Genomic DNA, 22059 nt, shown 5'->3' with positions numbered 1-22059 from the left:
CAGAAGAAAACAAAACGAAGAGGGAAAGTTTGGAATGTCTTAGAGACTGGTTTCATGGTGGTGAGCAGAATGCTGATAGAAATATGGACTATAAAGACCATTCTAAGGAGGTCTCAGACAGAAGTGAGAAGGAGTTTATTGGAAACTGGGGCAAAGATCACCTTTGCTATGAACTGACAAGAAACATGGCTGCATTGTGTCCATGCCCTAGGTCTTCGTGGATGTAGAAACAGGAGCTGTGAACCCCAGAGCATTTGGTAGAAGAAATTTCTAAGCAGAAAAGCGTTAAAGAAGCTGCATGGCTACTTGCAACAGACTATGCTGAGTTATGGCAGCAAAGGCACGACATAAATCCAGAATTTAAAAGAGATGCAGAGTATAAAGATTTGGAAAATTTGTAGCCTTGCCATGTGGTAGAAAAGCAGAGAGCATTTTCAGAGGAAAAGTCCAATGTTGCTAAGAAGGTTAGTACAAAGGAAAGGGATTATCAAGGGAAGAAGAAGGCCCTGAAGGCATTGCAGAAGCCTCTGGGGCCAACTCTTCCATTTCTGGCACAAAGATCTAGGGAGACAGAATTGTCTTGGGGAACAGGCTTGAGGAGGCCTCCACAGGCTCACTGCCCAGGACCACCTCGGGAAGCTGCTTCCAGCACCAGCACCCTAGCTGCTTTGGCTACTCTATCTGGGGCTAAATTGGCCCCAGGTGTGGCTGGGCCTGCGGCTTTGGAAAATATAAGCCTTGGTGGTGTCCACGTGGTGTTAGGTGTGCAGGCTCACAGAATGCCAGAGCTGGGAAGGAAAAAGGTAAAACTATTGGGACAAAAAACAGATCAGTTGCAAGGGGTAAGGTTGGGGTAAGGAGAACTCTATGGGGTGATGGAAATGTTCTATATCTTGATTATGGGGGTAATTATACAACCATATACTTTCATCAAATTTAACAGAACTGTGTGCTTAAAATGAGTGAATTTAATCATATCTAAGTTAAACATCAGTAAAATTATTTTTTAAAAATGGCATGCCAAGGGGCCGGCCCGGTGGCGCACTGCTACAGTGCGCCACTTGGGAGCGTGGTGGCGCTCCCGCCGTGGGTTCGGATCCCACATACAGACCGGTTCCCGCTCACTGGCTGAGCGAGGTGCGGGTGCAACACCAAGGGTTGCGATCCTGTTGCCGGTCCCGGTCCGGTACGGGCACGACACTGAGGGTTGCGATCCGTTGCTGGACACGAAAAAAGACAAAAAGGAAAAAAAAAAATGGCATGCCAAATTATATTAAAAGACAATTTGATCTATAGAAGTGTGCATTATATTTGCTAAAGGTACCCATTATACTATACTGTTTCTTGCTAGTAATAAGAGCAATTTAATGGCAGTGTTGATGGACACGTTGTGCCCTTTGGGGAAAGAGTAAGAGTACAGTAAACCTTAAGGGAAAATGCATCAATTTATATAGAAAGAAAGAGAAAACAGTTTTCCAGTCCACTGATGGACCTTCGTGACCTTTAAATGCTATGATGAGCATTTAGGATACCGCGAAATAGCAGTATTTGCATTTTTAGATACTGTCTGTTTGGTGTTGCTGTAACAGAATACCTGAGTCTGGGTTATTTATTTTATTTTATTTTTTTCAAAAGATGACTGGTAAGGGGATTGACACTTGGTGTTGTCAGCACCATGATCACCCAGTGAGCCACAGGCCGGCCCTGCGGCTGGGTTATTTATAAAGAAAAGAGGTTTATTTGGCTTCCTGTTCTGACGGCTGCAGAGTTCAAGATTGGGCAGCTGCAGCTGGTGAAGGCCTTATGCTGCATCAACTCATAGCTGGCTTGTGCAAAGAGGGTACATGGTGAGAGAGGAAGCAAGAGAGTCAAGGAAGCCAGACTCTCAGCCTGCTCTCTGGTGACTAATCCAGTCCTGAGAGAGTCTCGCTCTAGCCTATTCATGAAGGATTCCTCCCCCGTGACCTGCTAGGTCCCACCTCTCAACACTACCACTCTGGCAACATGAATTTTGGTGGAGACAAACTACATTCAAACCATAGCACTATCTTTTCATTTTATTTAAATTATTAATGCTTTAAAGATTGCAAAAAAAGTACTCTTCTTGTACTGGCTATAAACCTTTCACTGTAGATAAGAAAAAAGAAATACTAGTGCCATTTCTTTAAGTAAAGGGCTGTTTGGTCTTTATATAATAATATATTTCAGAATGTTGAAAATAAATAAAAATGTTTCTGTGAAATTGCACTTATAGTGTGTTTTGACTTGTTCTAGTTTAAGTATTTTGTATTTGTGTTTGTTTATTGTCAGTCTGAACACTTCTGGAAAGAGTTACAGATATAAGCATATAATGTACAAGATGATTATTTAGAAAAATATTCACAATTCATAGCAAAACATAACTCAACTATGGTTGATTTAAACTGGTTTTAAAAATCAAAGATCTATTTAACTGACGGGATATAACAGGGCTTTAGAAAGGGCTTTATAACAGGGCTTAAAGAAAAGAAAGAGCTGATGCAACTTTACCACTTGTGGATAAAATTCTGCCTTCAACTTAACTTCGTTCAATCCCAAGTACAAATAATACTAAGAGATGTTTCCCATTTAAGCCTTACAAAAATACAACACAGCTTCAGGTCTTTAGGGGCTATATTGTAAAACACCATAAAATGGCAGTATTATTCCATAAAGGTCTGTGTGCTTGTATGCGCTTGTTCCTATCCTGTTATGTGTCTTTTTCTCTCTACCTCTTCTGTCTTTCTGCTTTATTGAGTGAGATATAGCGCAGAACATAAGCTCCTGAGAAGCTTACTTAGCCCTGTATCTCCAGGCACCTATCACAGAGCATTTCACGTGATAGGTGTGACAAATAGATGAGTGGGTAAGGTGCCAACTGTACTGGCCATTGAGATACAGAAATGACAGGAACAGAAAGTACCTGTTCTTAGCGTTCACAATCTAGTGGAACACACACATAAATAGACAACTATAATACAGTGTGTTCTAGTGCTGCTAAAATAGAGGCTTGCATGGATTGCTGTGGATGTCCATGCAGTGATAGAGGGATTCCGAAAGGCTTCACAGAGGAAGAGACATCTGAGCAAAGTCTAGAAGATGTTGTGAGTTGCCAAGTGGCGAAGAGTATTCCAGACAGAACAAACCACATACTCAAAGGACAGATGTTTAGAGAATGCAGAGTGAGGAACAAGGAGTAAAGTATCAGAAAATGTGGCCAGAAAGATGATTGTGGCGGGATAGTGAGGGGCCTTATTTATATTATAATAAAGAGCTGAATTCAGTAAGTTTTTTTACAAGTATGTGTACTTCAAAAATTCATATTTTTGTAGCATAACATACAGAAAAATACTGAAATCATATATGTATAGCTCAAAATTTTTTCATATGAACTTAACTGTGATGGTTAATTTTAGATATCAACTTGACTAGATTAAGGAATACATAGAAACCTGCTTAAAGCATTATTTTGGGGTGTGTCTGTGAGGGTTTTTCCAGAAGAGATTAGCATGTGAGCCTTAGTGGACTAGGTAGGAGAGATCCGCCCTCAATATGAGGAAGCCCCATCCAATCTGCTGCAGGCCCAAAGAGAACAAATCGGAGGAAAAGACAAATCTCCTCTACTGGCTGGAGCTGGGATCATTCTTCTCTCCTGTCCATGGACATCTGAACTCAAGACTATTCAGCCTTTCCTGTTAAGTTCCAGGACTTAACACCAGTGGCACCCCTGGCTGTCAGGCCTTTGGCCTCGGACTAAGAATCACACCATTGGATTCCCTGGCTCTGAGGCTTCTGGACTTGGACCGAGCCATGCTACCAGCATCCAGTTTGCAGATGGCCTGTCGTGGGACAGCTCTGCCTTCACAATTGTGGGAGCCAATAACCCTCATTAATCCCCTCTCAAATATTTCTACACATATCTTATTGGTTCTTTCTCTCTGGAGAACCCTGACTAATACAATAACCAACACTTAGAATAAATTACAGAGCACCCCGAATATCCCATCTGTGCCCTCTTCCAGTCACTATCCTCCCCTATGATAACCATTATACTGGCTTTTTACACCATACATTTTATTTTATGTAAGTGAGATTATACAGCTTTGTGTCTAGCTTCTTTTGCTCAACATTATGAGATTCATCCACGTCGTACCTATGTAGCAATAGTTTGTTCATTCATTACTATAAGATACTCCATTGAGTGATATATCACACTTTATTTATTCATTTCTACGGCTGGACATTTATTTGCAAGTTTTTACTGTTAGAAATAGTGCTGCTGTGAACATTTTTGTGTATGCCTTTTGGTAACAGGTACACGTTTCTGTTGGGTATATACCCAGGAGCAGTACTGCAAAATCATCAGATATGTGTACATTCATCTTTAGTAGTTACTGTCAAATAATTTTCTAATATGATTGTACCAATTTATATTCTAACACTAGTTGCTTTGCAATCTTACCAAAGTTTGATATTATTTGTCTTTTTCATTTTCGTTATTCTGGGGTATATAAAATAGCATTGCCCTGTGGTTTTAATTTTCATTGCCCTGAGAAATGCACTTGGAAGGGAGCCAGCAGAACTTAACATTTCATAATCACAAGAAGGGGGAAGACTTAAAGAGGAGAGAGAGAGAAAGCCCCACCTAATCACTTCGGTTTTTCTATTGGTTGCATGTGACATATAGATTTGAGATTGTTACTAGGTTATGTCCTATGTGCAGGGATCTAGGGTAAGGGTTACAAGAAGCATTCTGGGTTGTTTCATGCCTTTGTGGTGCCATTATGTCTGCTTCTAAGTAAAAATGGTCCTAGGGTAACATTTTCCAGGACGTGCAGATGTGACTACTGACTTATCCCAGATCTTCCAAGGTAGTGCAATTAGCTGACCTGGTCAGAGTAGATTTTTTTGTTATCAGAAAATGAACAAATGATTTGTCCTTCCCCTCTGACCTCCATAATGTGGAAACTACACTGAATACTTCTTAAGTGGTTAATGTCTGTGGTTTACTTACACTTTTTTCTCAGTGGTATTTTTAGCAGTTCACAGAAAGTTTTTAGAAATAGTGAATTTGGTTTCTTAATGGAGGGATTAGAAAATTTACCTCACAGCATGTTAGCAGATTTGAAATATACTGTAGCTGTTATTCAGAGAGAGCAAAATTACACCCATGTATATTCATTCTACACCTTTATGTATTACTTTGAGTTAGACAGAGAACAAGCCAATTTGTTTCCTTCAATTAGCTTCTTAGGCCCTCATTTCCTATTTATTGGAAGTAAGTATCAGTTCTATTTTTTAATGCATTTTTAAAAAGTAAAATGATCTAAATATACATTAATTCTTAATTGGCCACAATAATCAACCACATTGTATATTGACAAAATAAAATAAAATTTGGAAGAATAAATAAATAAATAAGTATACATGAATTCCAAAATGTTAGAGTTCTGTGTTAGTCAGTGTTCTCCAGAGAACAGAACCAATGAGATACATGTTTAAAAATATATATATGTATATATATCTATATAAATCTCTTTCTACATATTTTGTATATAGAAATATCTTTCTAGATATATATATAGTATCTAGAAAGACATTTATTATAAGGTTGGCTCAAGCGATTATGGAGGCTGAGAAGTCTCATGATCTGATCTCTGTAAGCTGGAGACCCAGGAAAGCTGATGGTGTAGTTTGAAGGCCTGAGAAATGGAGAGCTGGTAGTGTAGATTTGAGTCCAAGTCTGAAGGTCTGAGAAGATTGATTTCTCAGCTCAAGGAGTCAGGCAGAGAGAAAGGGATGCCTAATCCAACCTTTCTGCATTTTTTTGGTTCTATTCAGGGCCTTAATGGATTTGATGATACCCACTCACATTGGGAAGGGTCATCTGCTTTACTCAAAGTCTACCACCTCAAATGCTAATCTCATCCAGAAACACCCTCACAGACACACTCAGAGGTAATGTTTAATCAGATATCTGGGCATCCCATGACCCAGTTAAACACAAAATTAACCATAATAGCTTCCTTCTTTTGGAATTAAATCTGAGAGAGCCTAGTCTTTTAGAAAATGTTATAAATGCCATTTTATTTTATAAAGGAAAAAACTCAAAAAAGATAATTTTCTAAGATCACATAGTGAATCATAGGAAGAGTTAGGCATATCTGTATAGCCTTCAGTCAACCCTGAGGCCTACTTGATAGAATTCTTCTAGTTGTATCAATAGGTGTATTGAATATTCATCTAATTGTATCAGTAGGCTTGTTGAATATTGTTTTTCTATTGATAATGCGTATCACTCTGGGTGTTCAAGGAGACTCCTGAGGGGAGAGGTAGAGGCAATATCCTGAGTTTTCCTATTGTTGGATGTCCCCCAGGGCTTGATAAAACTTGGCAAAAGAAGAGTTCCTAAGGTTCTTACCCAAAGGGCAGTGATTGTAGTACTGATAATGCTCTTTGAATGCAAGGACCATGTCCTGTTTATTATTGTTTCCCTTGAAGCATCTAAACGCATAGTAGATGCAGTAATATTGTTGAATTAAAAAAAAAATCTCTTGTCCCTCTTTTTCCTCAAGCTACCACCCTGACTTTGTCTTCTCCCTTGCCATCAAAATTACACAAACAAGCTTTTATTCACTTCTTTTGTTACCTGATACAATGTCCTTTCTTCATCCTTTTTCTTTTTTGCCTTCTCTTCAGCCTTTGACATCCTTGACTACTTTTATAGCTTCACATAGTAGAAGGAAGTTGGCTTTGGAGTCAGCAGCCTTAGGTTTGCATTCCAGCACTTTCACTTTTCTTTTTAAAAAATTTATTTATTTTAAATTGTACATATTTATGGAATACAGTATGTTGTTTCAATACGTGCATATATTGATCCACTCAGGGTAGATAACATATCCATCACCTAAATATTTATCTTTTATTTGTGCTAATTATGTTCAACATCCTCTTTTCTCCAGTTCTTTCACTTTCTGTGTGACCTTGGGCAGATTCATACAAGAGCGTGGTTTCCTCATCTGTAAAATGAACATAACACTGCCTTTCCCAAAGTGCGATTAAACATGTTAAAGTATTTCTTTGAGACCTAAAGAAAATGTGCTCAATAGATATTCCTTCCCTTCCCGATTTTGCTTGGTTTCTGACATATTGCAGAGTCCTATACTGCCATATCATTTATGAGGCAGGTAGTATCATTACCCGCATTTTACAAATGAGGAAACTAAGGTCAGTCATCTAGTAGGTGATGGAGCTGGGATTCCAACCCAGAGCTCACTGACCCTAGAGTCTAAACCCTAAGCCTCTGTGCTGAATTGCCAGCCTACTGAGAGTCGTTGGAAACTGTAAGGATCCCTGAGTTGTCAGCACACCAGTTTCTTATATAATGTTTGTCTTATGAAAACATCTTTAAATAATTAATATTTCATGACATGTCTGAACCAACAAAGCTTTTTGAATGAATTTTTTTCCCCATTTTTTCATGTGTATGTGTGTGTGTGTGTTTGTGACAAGCACAAATAAATGGGGCCCTTAAGTGGCCTTTCTTATGAAATTTTAATTGGTAGCCAAGTGGAAGGAGTTGAGGAACTATAGCAAGAGACATGCTTTTGTGTTTCGAGAAATCCAGTTGGCACATAAAGTGCCAAACGAAGAAATGGAAACTATAGCAGTTAACCATAATGGTAGTGCTGAGGAGTAATTGTGGGCTCATGAGCTGCAGCACTGTTGGAAAGGGAACTGTAGTTACATTGACCTTGTAGACTAGATAAGCCGGAAAGGTGGCTATGTCACTCCCTTAAATATACTTTTGGCATTGTGAATGGAGTTCTTTCAGTATTTACCTGAGACAGTATGGGTATTGCTCCTGCTGAAGAATGGACCCATTATCTACTTGCCTACAGAAAGGAGGGGCCTCTTAGCACAGGATACAGACTGCTGCAGAAATGCCATCATCCTCATGGCTTGCAACCAGAAAGGCGAGAATGTGGAGTAGCATTGTCATTGGGGCATTAAGAGGGATAATGTCCATAAAGCACCAAGGGCAGAAGGTTGAGTTCCCCCAAAAACCAGTTTCATAAAAGCCCTTAATCATTTTTCTTTCCCTCTCCTCTTCTCTTTAGCAGCACTGTTGCTTTAGGTTGGATACTGATCTTCCCTGAACTTTTCCTGGATTGTAGTCATCTATTTAAGCTCTAGCAACTCCTAAGTCAGATACTGTCCTATCCATTCAATCTATTCTTTGAATCTGTTTGCCAGACTTAAATGGTACAAAGAACATGGAGTCTCAAAGTGGAGAATTCTTTGAACTCAAAAATAAAGTTTAAACCTTTCAGACAATCATTCAACAACAAATCTGAAAACTATATGCTGCAATTATAAAGGGCAGGCCTCAGATATATACAAGATATAATGGACGTCTTGCAGCAGCCATTGTAGTCACAATCATACACATGCATTAGAACGCTAGTAATAGCATCCTTAACTTCAAAAGAAAGTGGCATAGCATTGTAGCCAATGAGTCGGGTCTGTAATTCTTATTTTATTAAATATTCAAATACTGTAGAAGAGTGCCTCTAAGTAACTTGAATTGTTTTCTCTCCTTTCTTCCAAGGTAAGTAGATTTATTTATAGGTGAAGACTATAGTTCAGTTAAGACACTTTTCTAGAGTAACAAAGTGGGAAGGCAGAGCTACTGTATTTCTATTCCTTCACCTTCTTTACGTTGTAAAATAAAATGTCCTCTGTGACTATTAGTAGGTGGGTATTAATTTTATTTAAGTGTAATCACTGTTTCCTTGGCTAGTTGGGATCATAATTTATGCCAGGCAAATGATAAATGTATATTTATTTTGTTACTTAAGTTACAAGTACAGAATTTATTCTACTTGTAGAATGATCTGTTTTGTTTTTGTAACAGATAAGAAAACTTTCGTTTGGTGCTTTGTCAGGATTAGACTAAGGTATAACCTTTTATGAGACTTTGGCATATGAAAGTACTGTTAAGGGGCATATTTTAAGTCATTTACATAGAAACTCAGCTAGTTAATTATAGACAATAAAAGAGCTATTGGGCTAAAATGAGTAAATTTTTTTTCCCCAAAAGGTAATTAATAAAATGTCTCCAACATCCCTAAAGATCACACTAAGGCAGCTAATGGAGGGGTCTTCAAAGACCTTGCAAGAAGTATTAACTATGGAATATCGGCTAAGTCAAGCTTGTGTGGTAAGAATTTTTTTTTAAATTGTCATTTTCTAGTTATGAAAGTCATATATGTTCATTGTAGAACATCTGAAATACAGAAAAGTATAAATAAAATTTTAAATACCTGTAAATCTACCCTATGAAAACACAACAGGCCAGTGTATGGAAATATTGATAACCAGATTGTTATTTAAGCCTTTATGAAATAGCGATTATATTTGCATGTTAGAAGTACAAGAAGGCCTCTAACTTCATGTGGAATTCAAAATAGAAATTAACCATTTTTCAGGCATGATCTTTGTGACCTTGGACAAGAAGCGTAAACACTCTAAATCTGAATTCCCTTATGGGTAAAATGAGAAATATTAGTTATAAGGAGATGTATATAAAATAAATTCACACATAGAAGTTATTAATTGTTACATGTTTTAATTAATAGATTACCATTGAAAGTGCCTTTGTAAATATAATTAGACAGTAATCACATAGACTATTGATTTCATAAAACATTTTAGAGTCATAGTTATTTCTTCTTCCAGATTATAAACTCATCCCTTATGTTGGGCCCTTAAGAAGCATCATATTATTTAGATTAATAAACTAAAGGGAATATTTGGTTTAATAACCAGAAAGCAGACATTCTTAATGGACTTCAGTGTCTTGAAGTAGTTATTAAGATATTCAAAGTAGTTCATCTAATTAGAAATGAAGCTCTATTAGCCATTTTTTAAAGTCACTGCTTGTACAATGTAAATGGCAGCTGAAGTTTAGTTTTATTATGGGCAGATACTATGCCAGGCACTTTACATGCATTCTCTGCATTAAATAGGTATTATGATTGTATCCATTTCACAGACGAGGAAACTGGCATAGAGAAGTAACCTGCCTAATGTTGTATAGCAGAGACAAGGAACATGAAACCAGGCAGTCTTACTCCAGTGCCTGCACTGGACCACTACCCTATATACCTCACACAGTCCATGTTTTTCATTGCACTTTTAGTGCACTGCCTAGATTGATTGATTCCTTCCTTGCTTCATTCTCTCAGCAAATATGTTAGCTATGTGCCAGGTAATGTGCTAAGTGTTATGGTTATGTTGTTGAATGAGAAGACACAGTCCTTTGTTCTCATGGAGTTTAGTCTACTGAATCTGTAAAGAAAAAGTAAACAAAATACTTACAAATTGTGGTACGTGCTCTAAAGGAAACTTATAGGGTTGGTGGTAGAAGAGAATGACGCAGGAACAGGAGAGAATTGGGGAGGCAAAGGGAAACCTGCTTTAAATTAGTAGGTCATGGAAGACATCTTTGAGATGCCAACTCATCTGTGACCTGAAGAATGAGAAGTGAGTATGGTAAGAAGCCTCTCGGGTTGGGCAGGGGGTGATTTGATTTTTCATTTGGTTTGCTTTAAGAAGGTAATAATTGCTGCTAAGTAGAGATAGGGTTGGAGGGGTTCAAGAGTGGGTGTAGAGACCAGATATGAGTTTGTTGCAGTGATCCAGGTGTGAAATGGTAGTGGCTTAGACGAGCGTGGTGGCAGTGGAGAGAAGTAAATGGATTTGAGACAAATGTAAGAGGTAGAATTGATGATGGATGTGAGGGGAAGAATACATTTAGGACTTGGAGCTTAGAGGTATGGGTTAGAGGTTTATGTTTGAAAGACATTAGCACCAATTAAAAAAAAAACTTTGAGGATTTATTTATTTACTTAACAAGAGTACTTATCATGGGCTAGGTACTGTTAGATGTCCCAAGAATACATATGTAAACAAAACACACAAAATTCCAACCCTCATGGAATTTACTTTATAGTGGGGAATTAGACTGTAAAGAAGATAAATACATAAAACATGTAGTATATGATTGTAAATATTAAGGAAGAAAAATAAAGCAAGGAAGGAGGATATGGAATATAGGGTGAGGGAGGGTTGAATTGTGGATAGGACGACCAGAGAAGACCCCACTGACATGTTCTTTGTGTGAAAGACCTGCAGGCAGTGAGGAAGTGAGCCATGCAGGTATTTGGAGGAAGAGCATCTCAGGCAGAGGGAGCTGCCAGTAAGCAGCTCTGCGCAGGTGCAGGCCTGTGCCTCCTGTGCTAGGAGCAGCAGGGAGGCTGTGAGGAAGGGGTCGTGGGAGGGAGTGGGGAGGGAGCGACGAGGTCATAAGGAACAGTGTGGGGAAGGGCTGTGCAGAGCATACAGGGCCTTGAAGGTCTCTATGAGGACTTTGGCTTTTGTTCTGAGTAAAGTGGGAAGCCACTAGATGGTTTTGAGCAGAGGAGTGCCATAATCTTATACTTTAACAGGATTGATCATTCAGGCTGATGTTTTGAGCATGGAATGGATGAAATCATGTAGAAAGAGAATGAAAAAGCCCGGATCTGAACCCTGAGGAACTGCAGCATTTTGAGGTGGGGTAGCAAAAGAGCTGTGGGATGAGAAAAACAGGACAGAGAAGTAGGAGAACTAGGAGAGTTTGGTGTCACAAAAGCACGAGAGGAGTGTTTCACGGAGAGGGAGTCACGAACAGTGTCGAATACTGCCAGAGCATCTAGTAGATGAGGTAGAAGTATCCTTTAAATTTGGTGACACTGAAGTTATGGGTGATTCTGGAAAGCCATTTCAGAGGAGTGGTAGGGACAGAAGCTAGAGTGCGGTAAAGTGGAGAGGAAGTGAGTGAATGGGATGTGAAGAAGTGGAGACAACGTGTGTATACAACTTTTTCTTCTTGAAAAAAGAGTAGAAGCTGGGACTGTGGAATCAAGTGAGGTTCCTTTTTTATTTTGTAAGGTAAAAGATACTAGACCATGTTTATAAATCATTGGGAATGATGCAAAAGAGAAAAGATTATGTGGATAATACAGTTCATTTGCTGAAAACTTACTGTGTGTCAGACACTATGCTGGAATGTGGATTAAAATAATCTTATGATGGATGTAGGAGGGGTCTTCAGAAACTTCATGGAAGGATTCATATATCTTAAAATTCTAGTTTTACACAAACTTTTTGAAGTACCCTTGTGTTGATACTGCCATTTCATGTAAGGAAACAGGGTTAGAGAAATTACTAGCCGAAGGTCACATAGTTACTGTTTAGTAGAACCGGGATGTGAATCCAAACATTTGAACCGCATGCACTCAGCCATCAGTTATAACTACTGCCTACACTGGCGATGTCAGGATAAGAAAGAGAAGTGGATAACCTTCTCAAGCAAAGCCCTTGAAAAAGCAGGAGGAGATGTGAATTGGAATGCAGGGGAGGTCTGGCCTTTGAAAGGGGGATGGTCCCTTCCTTCATAGTCATGACAGTGAAAACAGTTGCAGATGGCTGCAGTTGGCTGTAGGTGTTTTAGTGGTGGGAAGACAGGACTGTTCACGTCTGAGGGCTTTTCTTTTTTAAATGAAGTAGGAGTAAAATTATTAGCTGAGAATAAGCGAGAGTAGAGTATACTCTAGGGATAGAAATTGAGAAGGCAGTAAACAGTTTAAATCGTTATCTTGGGGAGTGCAGAAGATGTTATGGATTGTTGGATGGTGGTCCATGCCTGTTTGAGATTTGTTACCATGAATTTTAAATGGAACCAGTTTTATGACTTTCTGCAGCAAAATTTAGCTGCTCAAATGCAGGCAGAGGTAAATGGTAGGGTTCAGCTGGTGTCAGAATTTTGCCAGGACTATATAAAAGAGGAAAAGGTTTGAGGGAGATGAAGGCATTTTCAAGGGAAAGTGACCATACTAATAGACAGGGAAACGGGGCAGGATGAAGAGCAAAGTGAAACCAGTGCAGACAGGGAGAAAGTCGTAGGATCAGGGGATTTCAATAAGATCAAGGATTTGCAGCAGTGGAGATACTTGAGCAAACACGATTAGGAGGTGGTGATCAGAGGGCGGGTTATCAGAGGTGGTCCAGAGGCTCTGAATGTCATGGTTCAGGTTGTGGCCACGGGAGTGGGAGGCTGAAGTGGGTAGAGGAGAGAGAAGATCACAAGGAATAAAGATGCCCAGAATTTACCCCATTTAATACTGGTTTTCTTTCAGGGAGGTCATGACTTTCATGAAGGTGTTAGAGCTGGTAAGTGGCAAATAGTTGTGTTTCCTTCCTGGCTATGAGAGAAATAGGATTTGTGAGCATGTACTGTTAAAGACGATAGTTGTTTTATGCTTTAGTGAGAATTTTATAGAGATTGTATTTGTGTATTTTTTGTTTGTTGGTTTTTTTAAATATTACCATCTGGGATATAAAGGTAGATCAGTCTTTGAAACTAATGTTGTTTTAAAAATTCACATAACTTGGTCACTGCCCCCTACCTTATATGTAAGAGGTAATCTTACCTCTACAGTCACATGGGAAAAGTGCAGTGTGTGGTTGTAAACTCATCCTGCTAAGGCCTTTGAGACACGCATTTGTTCCCTTGCAGAAAAGCCCTCAAGTCCCTTACCCTTCGTCCCTCTCTTGTACTGGCCTGGCAAAATTGAGCAGTGGTTGAACCCTCCTATCTACTTCCTTGCCTGTACCTGAGCAGTTAAACATTGCTAGGGAAAAACCATATGACATAATTAGTAACGTCTGCTAATGTTATTAATGCTTTCCACTTTTTTTTGTCATCTCCAAAGTCAGCATATTCAGAAAAAGCAAGAGAAACGGCTGATGTTTTTTTTCCCCAGCAAACTTGCAGCAATTCCGTTTTATGTATAGCCCTTATCCCTATAAAAAGTTATTTATGTTGTATAAAATGAGTTGTTTCCCTCTGTGTGTATTTTGCATATCTAATTTTCTTATTTATTAATCATTTTAATATAGTACACACTTTGGATATACTTTTTTATTTGAATAAAAGGGTATGGTTTCTGAGCTCTGAGCTTTGATAAATACCAATTCACTGTTAGAGAATTCTCTTACTTTCTGGCATGATACAGAATCAGAAATAAGCACTTGGTTCAAATTCTTTCAGAAGACACATGGGGATGAGTCAGAGAGGATGGCTATGTGTTTTATAGAAGCCAAGTAAAATATGCATTTATCTCGCTAATTCTCTGCAAATTCTTGCTGCATGTGGATTAGAGCCTAAACATCTGATTTTAGAGGACTTGTGTGCTGCTTGGGTTATGTTGCTAAAGTATTTCACTATATAACAGCCCTTTTAAAAGAAAGATATTGTTTTTATACTCTCAGTTATTTTAAGGAAAAACAGTTGAAGCCAAGCAGCATCCAAGTTCTTATTCATAAAGCAAGTGCTTATCAAACAACTTTTTAGTGAAGAGAAAGTATATTGCCTCCTCTTTTAGCAGTGCCTGGTATTTACTCAGAAAGCAGTATCTATTCTGGGTAAGACTGTATAGTGTTCTTGCATAATCAAATGTTTGCTACAATTTGCTAATTGTAAAAATGTTAGCAAATTAGGGAAATGATTGTTTAAAATTCTTCCTCCTGATGTATAGAATAAACTTCTTTCTGGTCATAAAAGAAAATGAAAATGGATCATCTTAGTAGAGGTAGATGGCTACCTAATGGAGTTTGAGTAGGTATCTCAGGAGACCTGAAAAATCTGAGCTTCCTACTTGGCAAGGACTTTTATATCTATTCTAGGTTTTTTTAAAAAAAGTTGTTAGCTTGAAATAAAGTAACACACAAATTTGTTAATATTCGCTTTCCTTTTGCCCTTCAGTGAGATCTCAAGGAGGTATGGGGAAAAGATTCTTGTTGAAAGAATGTCCCAGAATTGTTGTTTATGCTGTCCAGAGAATATAAAACTTTCCAATTGGTAAGGATCAGAACAGTGTTTAGTATCACCACTGATCTGAAACCAAAATCCCATAGTAGGCAGCCAATCCTTCAAAACCCTCCAGTACTCATATTTAATTGTATATGAAGCTTCCTTCCCTCCATCTACCACAGCAGCCTTCTTCCTCGGTTCCCAGACTGCTTCTTTAACTTTTCAGCCTTTTAATGCTAAATTAGTTTTTTTCTAGTTTACTGTAGAGTTTGTATATTTAAATATTTCCATTTTTCAAAAGAATTATGCACATTTTAAGTATGGTTGAAATTCGCTGCCACAATCATACCTTTATTTAAAAAAAACTTTTTGAGATAATTGTAGATTCACCTGCAGTTGTAAAAAATAATATTTCTGCATCCCTTCCACCCAGTTTCCCAAGTGATAATATTTGTATAACTATAGTATACTTTCACAACCAGGAAATGGCTATTGCCCCCCCCCCTTTTTTTTAGGAGGTTACAGATCGCCTCATTCTTCTAATCCTGTGGGGATACTATGTGGCTACACTAAGTGATGACTACACTGAAATAGTAGAAGGTTTCATGATAAACCTGAAGGTGGTCTGATTTTTAAATTCAGAGCTGTCTTAACTACAGAATTCAGTAGAACAGCAGTATCCATATTTAATTATTCATAAAGTCCCCTTCTCTACCTTAAGCAAATAATTTTCCTCCTAAAACCCATTGTGGAGGAGGTTAGAAGGCAGATGTGGGCTCGCTGCCCTCCCCTGCCTTCCCTTTAAAACACATCAGCTCTGGTTTTAGCTGTTTTATAACACGGGGATTTCACTCACAATTCTCTTTGAAGAAGAAAAAACAGTTATGATGTTAAACCACTGGATTAGTCCAGTAGGCTTTATTACAGTGAGAGACATGAGGCTTAGAACGTTAGAAAATATCCACATTAGTCATCATCAGTATATTACTATCCATCCATATTCTTTGGGGGTTTAATTTAGAAGAAAAATTAGAACATGTATAAAAACTTAAACTTTGCAGGAAAAATGTACTATAGAAAAATATGCCTAGTACAAGATAGTTTATGTCAATTCAGTAATTAAAATCTGGTAATACCAGAAAGAAATGTACTAACAACTGTATCTTCTCTTGATAGTTTTAATTGATAAAGACCAGAGTCCAAATTGGAAACCAGCTGATCTAAAAGAAGTTACTGATGAAGATTTGAATGATCACTTTAAATCTCTGGGAAGCAATGATTTGAAATTTTGAGGTGACTTGGCCTTTTAAGGTATATTCTGGAGCAAGAGTTGGAAAACTACAGCAGGTAGGCCAAATCTGGCCTACTGTCTGTTTTAATACAGCCTGCAAGCTAAGAATGGTTTCTGTATTTTTAACTGGTTGGGAGAAGAAATCAAGACTAATATTTCTTGACATGAAAGTTATATGAATTGAAATATCAATGTCCATAAATAAATAAAGCTTTATTGGAAAATAGCTATACTTATCTGTTGTATTATCTATGGCTGCTTTGAGCTGAGTAGTTGTGACAGGGATTGTATGGCCTGTGAAGCCTAAAATATTTACGATCTGGTTCAGGTCAGAAAAAATTTGGCAACTGCTGTTTTAGAAGGTGGGAAAATTTGAAGGTCTTTAGAGAGTCTCTTGAGTTAGTATGAGTATATATAATTGAAATGGGAATTTTATGTTCAGTAGTGGTTTGTATGTTGATTAAAAAACTTAGGTATAGATTATTAAAAATAAAGAGCCTGAATTTTTTTTTTTTTTGGTACTGTGTTAATGCTTTCTGGAATTTCCTCCATAAATGAGTGTATTTTAAAACAATTGAGTTACTATTACAGAAAGTTCCTTTTATAAACATTACAAATCTCGGGCAAAGAGAAAAGGTTTTTATGAAGTAATCTCTTCAGTATTATTAATTCAGGCTTCACCTGCCCTAAAGTAATCAGAATACCTTCCTGTGGTGGAAATGAAAGCATTATTTCTTGTTATTTGCAATATTTGCTAATCTGGCAGAATGAGGAAGTAGGAAACTCCACTGTCTAAGATAGAGACACTCTGCTTTTTGTAACTTACATCAAACTCTTGTGTGATAACAGTTAATTGTCCTTATATAAGGTTCAAATCAGAAGAAAAAAATTGAAAACAAGACTTCTGTTCAAAATATAAATATCTTCAATAATTCATACTGTTAACAAAATAAGTGTTTTTAACATATGTAAGAAACTGCAGGGTGTTCCAGACTCAGGACCTTAAAGTTAAGTTCTAGGTAAGAATAATTTTTAAATTAAAGACCAAGTTATCATTTATTTTGTAACAACTTCACAGTTTCTCCCTCATCCCATACCCCTCAGAAATTTTAAGAGAACTTCAGGTTTGTAAGAGCAAAAAGCCAATAGGACTGAAAAAGACATCAAATATCTTGTTCTGCACCCTGCTTATAGATGAGGAAATTGTAGTATTGCATTGAATTTTCTCAGTTATTAATCTACTTGACATGAAACATTTTTCTTCCAAAATATTCAGGAACAGATTTGGAATAAAGATACCATGATATTAGACATGGTTACATTTATATTTTTAAAGCTCCTAAACTGGACCTGAATGATCCAAGAAATTATTTGCGTAAGTGGATTTTTATTCACTTTACATTTGTTAGCAATGCACAAAATGTCTTAATTTGAAAGTACACAATGTTGAAAAGCATTTACTTATTTCAATTAAATAAAAACTCATAGCTAGTTCGTTGCAACTGGACTTTTATTGTACAGTTACAAAAAAGAGGTTTCCACAAAAATATTTGGAAAAAATATACCACTTCATAGCTAAAGTCTTAGAGGGAAGAGAATTTGCTAACAAAACTTGAGTTTTGTTAATTAAGACGCAGGTAGTTCTTCTGAGCCAGTGCCCACGGCTCCAGGGAAGACATGTCCTATTTGGTCATTCAAATGCAGGATGAGGGCATTATGATTAAGCAAACAATATATTTGTTAGAACTTTGTTTTTAAGTTACTGTTCCTTGATATTACTTAATAAAGTGTCTCTAACTTTTGGTTTCTAAAACTATGTAATACAAAAGTCCAGTTCTCCCCATCTCATAAAATGCCAATGACACTGAGTAGGATGTATGAGTATCATGCTACTTCATTTAGTGTGTCTACTTTTAACAGTAATAAGGCAAATTGACAAATTCTTTGGGACTAAGATGATAATCATTTTTGTCCCCTTCAAAATTGTGCTTTAAGTGCTAATACCTATAGGCAGTTTGCTAAGAACTGATAAGGCAACTAAAAGTGGAGAATTCTAGAATTAAAGACATGTAACTGAAAGCTAACAGTACATGAGAGACAACTGGGGAAGGCAGCTGTGAAGCATATTTGTGGGATTATCATCTGAGTCTTAAATAAGGAATTGGCACATTTGTTTTCCTGATAATTTGTATCCACAGTTGACACCTGGAGGTTTTTGTTGTGCTGGTAGTTGGATGTTCTAAATGTTTCTTTCCAGTAGCTAATAATTCTTTCTGCTTTATATGTCTCCTTCCTTCTCAACAGCCCCTCTACTCTTGTTTTTCATGAAAGACCTTCAAAATGAAGTAAAGCCACTATGGCAATATAAAGGTATGAAATAAGGCTAATAATCCTATCAAAGATGTTCTCATCCATCCTAGGCCAGACTATACCTTGATGAGCTAACTATCAATGTAGTGTAAATTTGTTTATTCAGTTCTCTCCCCCCGCCTGTCTCCAACTTGGTTTATCTACTGACTTACTGATTATGCAAGTCTTGTAGTTCCTGTTCATGGGTTGACATATGTATAATAAAGCATATATTTCAAAGATAAGTCTGTTGGAAGTACACAAGATATATACTCTATTAAAATATGATTCAGGGATGGAAGGAGGTGCTCGGTGATAGAACTATACTGCCACAGTTGCTGAGAGTAGAAACAAATTATATTTCTAGCTAGATATGGATCTGGCAGGCATCACTGTAACACCCCTGGCAAATAGGGGCCCAGGGCAAAGAAGGAACTTTAAGTTAAAATACTTAGATATAACCAAAACTCACTAGTCTCTGTCTCTATACTGAAAAATTTAGTGTGACATGCTGCTTTATATGGCTTTGTGTTCTTACCATATGTATCATTTTGTGTACCTAATTATATCTTTGAACCAGCACATGACTTTACAGCAAATGTGTCCTGACATGAGATATAAAATGAATGAAAAACATCATCATCTGGGCATTTGTCTGAGTTATTAGTATAAACACTCAAAAACCTAAACTTTTCTTCATAAGCTGGAAATGTTTTGTACTTATGGGAAACTTTCTGCCCTTAGCCTTATGACTTCAGATCCTTGTATGAACAGGAATGGCTGGTTTCCTATTATATAAGTTGGTAAATTGCAAGTTTAATGGGACAGTGTAAATCCTGGGAATTAAAGTTGAATGATCAGGTGTCCAAAGTCAACTAAAAGATGGCACATTACTCATTTCAGGTAATTTTTTTTTTGCTCATGTAACTTGGACAATTCACTCTATTAGATTGTGGATTTCAAAGTATTGTTGAAGTTAGAGGTAGATCTTCTGCCTGCTTACAAGCCAAATAGTTATCTCATTAAAGAGGTCATAAGCCTTTTTCTGCCTGCCTTTAGATTTCAATGACAATGGTATATTTTAATAAAAGGAGCTAACATACACAGCTTAAATAGTTTCCTTTCCAATTAAATTCAATGTGTAGCAAATCTTGATGAAAAGTTAATTCTAGAGACTCATCCCAATTTTCCCACAAGTTATGTCTTCTCAGTATCTTTCTCCCCACTGCCAAATTTTCTGTTACTGTTGATGTTCAAACAGTATTTAATCCTTTAAAAAAATAATAAAAAGCATGTGTGTGGCTGACAGTAAAAGTGAAAAAGAAAAAAAAAACATAGCTTTCCCCGAAGTTAGCAAAATTTATGAAAATAGTATATTGCTATAAATGCCCTATGAACATGTTACCACTAAAAAAAATGTGAGTACTCTCCCTGAAGAAGTGTTCCATCTTTTCTGTTTTGTAATTCAACTATAAGTCCTCATGCATTATCTGGTCCCACAGTAATTTGAATGGTGACTACCCCACTAGTCAATAAAAAACTGGAAACAAGTGCTCATAGACAAGCTCTCTGAATCTCTGAGAAAGTAAAACTTAATGCACAATTAGCACTGAGACCAGGTTCTGCTTTCCACCTTGCAGACTTTTTAAGATTTATTGGATTGTTGGGCCGACCCCATGGCTCACTCCGGAGAGTGTGGCGCTCCTGCCGTGGGTTCGGATCCTATATGAGGATGGCCGGTGCGCTCACTGGCTGAGTGCGGTGCGGGCGACACCAAGCCAAGGGTTGCAATCCCCTTACCGGTCACAAAAACAAAAACAAACAAACAAACAAACAAACAAACAAAAGATATATTGGATTGCTGTTCATAAAAGGTGCCCATACCTGGTATTTTGTATAGTTATATCACTGGGCTTCTTAGTTCAATGCAATGAACATTAATATCATGGCTTCTTTAAATGGTACCTTTTTAAGAAGGCTTTATACACAAAGTCTGAGTCATCCAGTAACAGCTGTTGTTAGTTAGGGCCCTAAAGTTTAAGGTGGTAGTGATGCTTTTCAGCTACAAAATAGAAGTTCTTAATTAAGGACAGGGTTCAATGTGGACCTATCTACATGGGTTGCTTCCCATGCTAGGTTATCTGTGTCAAGAAGTGGGGATCCTTGACACAAATGGTTTTGACAAATAAGACCCACTGCTGAGCGTTATGGCTTGAGTGCCTCTCACTTGCTGAGGAATTTTGAGAAAAACCCTTTTCATATCTGGGCTTTTTTGGGTGTAAATAACCCATTTGAAACTTGGGGCACTTTTTGTTCTTCACTGTTTTCTTTGGTGATGCCATTACTGCCTCAGGAGGAAAGTGGTGTGACATACAGCTGATTACTGGCTGCCAGAGGACGTCTGTTTAGCCCTTCCAATGACTAAAATACAAGACCAAGCAGATAGAAATTGCTGTTAACACAGAACTGCTTAAAACACATTTCATCCTAAGTATTCCTACACAAGTGACATTATCAGAGACATGTTTTTACATCCAGATGGAATTCTTTATATTCACACCAATTTTTGCTTTTGTTTCATGTATTTAAACTAGCACCAACTATATCCACAGTTCAAGAAGGTGTCATCATCCTACAGCATCAAGGCCCCTCACTCTCAATGTATGGGATGTCATAGTACTTAATGTTATTGCATGCCCACTGCTGCAAGGCTTCATGCATGATTTTCTGGGACAGGTGGTGTGCATATTCCAAGACCACAATATTGGTCTCTGGGGCTTCTTTCACTTCCTCTTTGACATTAACCAGAGAAGACATCCGGGGTAGAAATCTCTCGTCTGGTGTAAAGTTCTCTTCACTCTCATGCCGCTTCTCAGTCTCTAATGTGGTAGGAAATGGGAAAGTTTGCTTTGATTTCATGCAGCCCATGTTATGAATAGCTTTGGCTAAGTGAAGGAAGGCAGGCAAAGACTAATTCAACAGCATCTTTGGAAGACAGTGAGGGTTCATCCACGTGATACTGACCAGTGCTTTCCCTCTCCAGGCCACTTCAGTAATCAGTGTTCCTTTTTACCACTCTTCACTTGTTGTGTTTATCTGTCAAGAGAAGGAAAGTTTCATTTTGAAGTTATAGAATGCAAAGTAACGTACCATTCAGTGGCATGTAGAAATACTGCAAAAGTCCTTTTCACCATTTTATCACTTGGAGGAAATATGGAGTAACAACAAGCAGCTTTTTTCTTATCAACAGAAGAAAAAGAAAATCACTCAATAAAAATGGCAATTTACAAAACAGGAAAACATTTTTCAACGTCTTTAGTGACTAAGCTTTTTGCTAGCTTAGATTTATTTATCTGTACCAAGGGACAGCACGACAGATCATTTTTGCCTGTTTTCATAAATTATCAGAACACAGACATGCTCGTTTGTTTATATATAGTCTATGGCTGCTTTCATGCTACAATGGCAGAACTGAAGAGTT

General features: G+C 37.6%; 2 protein-coding genes across 2 annotated transcripts in view; one reads left to right on the top strand and one right to left on the bottom strand.

Annotated features, from left to right (window-relative positions):
- Positions 1 to 16461, top strand: part of HIBCH (3-hydroxyisobutyryl-CoA hydrolase) — a gene marked incomplete at its 5' end in the record, with an annotated part of 71279 nt that extends 54818 nt beyond the window's left edge. The window contains 3 exons of the mRNA XM_008580893.1: positions 9122 to 9241; positions 13263 to 13296; positions 16115 to 16461. Of these exons, the coding sequence (XP_008579115.1) occupies positions 9122 to 9241; positions 13263 to 13296; positions 16115 to 16230 (270 nt within the window). The remainder of the gene's footprint in view (positions 1 to 9121; positions 9242 to 13262; positions 13297 to 16114) is intronic.
- A 4039-nt stretch (positions 16462 to 20500) lies between these two features.
- On the bottom strand, positions 20501 to 21665 carry LOC103597093 (chromosome unknown open reading frame, human C2orf88). Its single transcript, XM_008580891.1, has one exon. It carries the CDS (start codon positions 21504 to 21506, stop codon positions 21219 to 21221), a length of 288 nt encoding a protein of 95 aa, XP_008579113.1. The 5' UTR covers positions 21507 to 21665; the 3' UTR covers positions 20501 to 21218.
- Positions 21666 to 22059: the final 394 nt, after the last annotated feature.

The sequence above is a fragment of the Galeopterus variegatus genome, unplaced genomic scaffold (assembly GCF_000696425.1).
Source record: "Galeopterus variegatus unplaced genomic scaffold, G_variegatus-3.0.2 Scaffold2193, whole genome shotgun sequence".
NCBI lineage: Eukaryota > Metazoa > Chordata > Mammalia > Dermoptera > Cynocephalidae > Galeopterus > Galeopterus variegatus.
The sequence above is the reverse complement of the archived record's forward strand: the minus strand, read 5'-3'. Positions and strand labels throughout refer to the sequence as shown.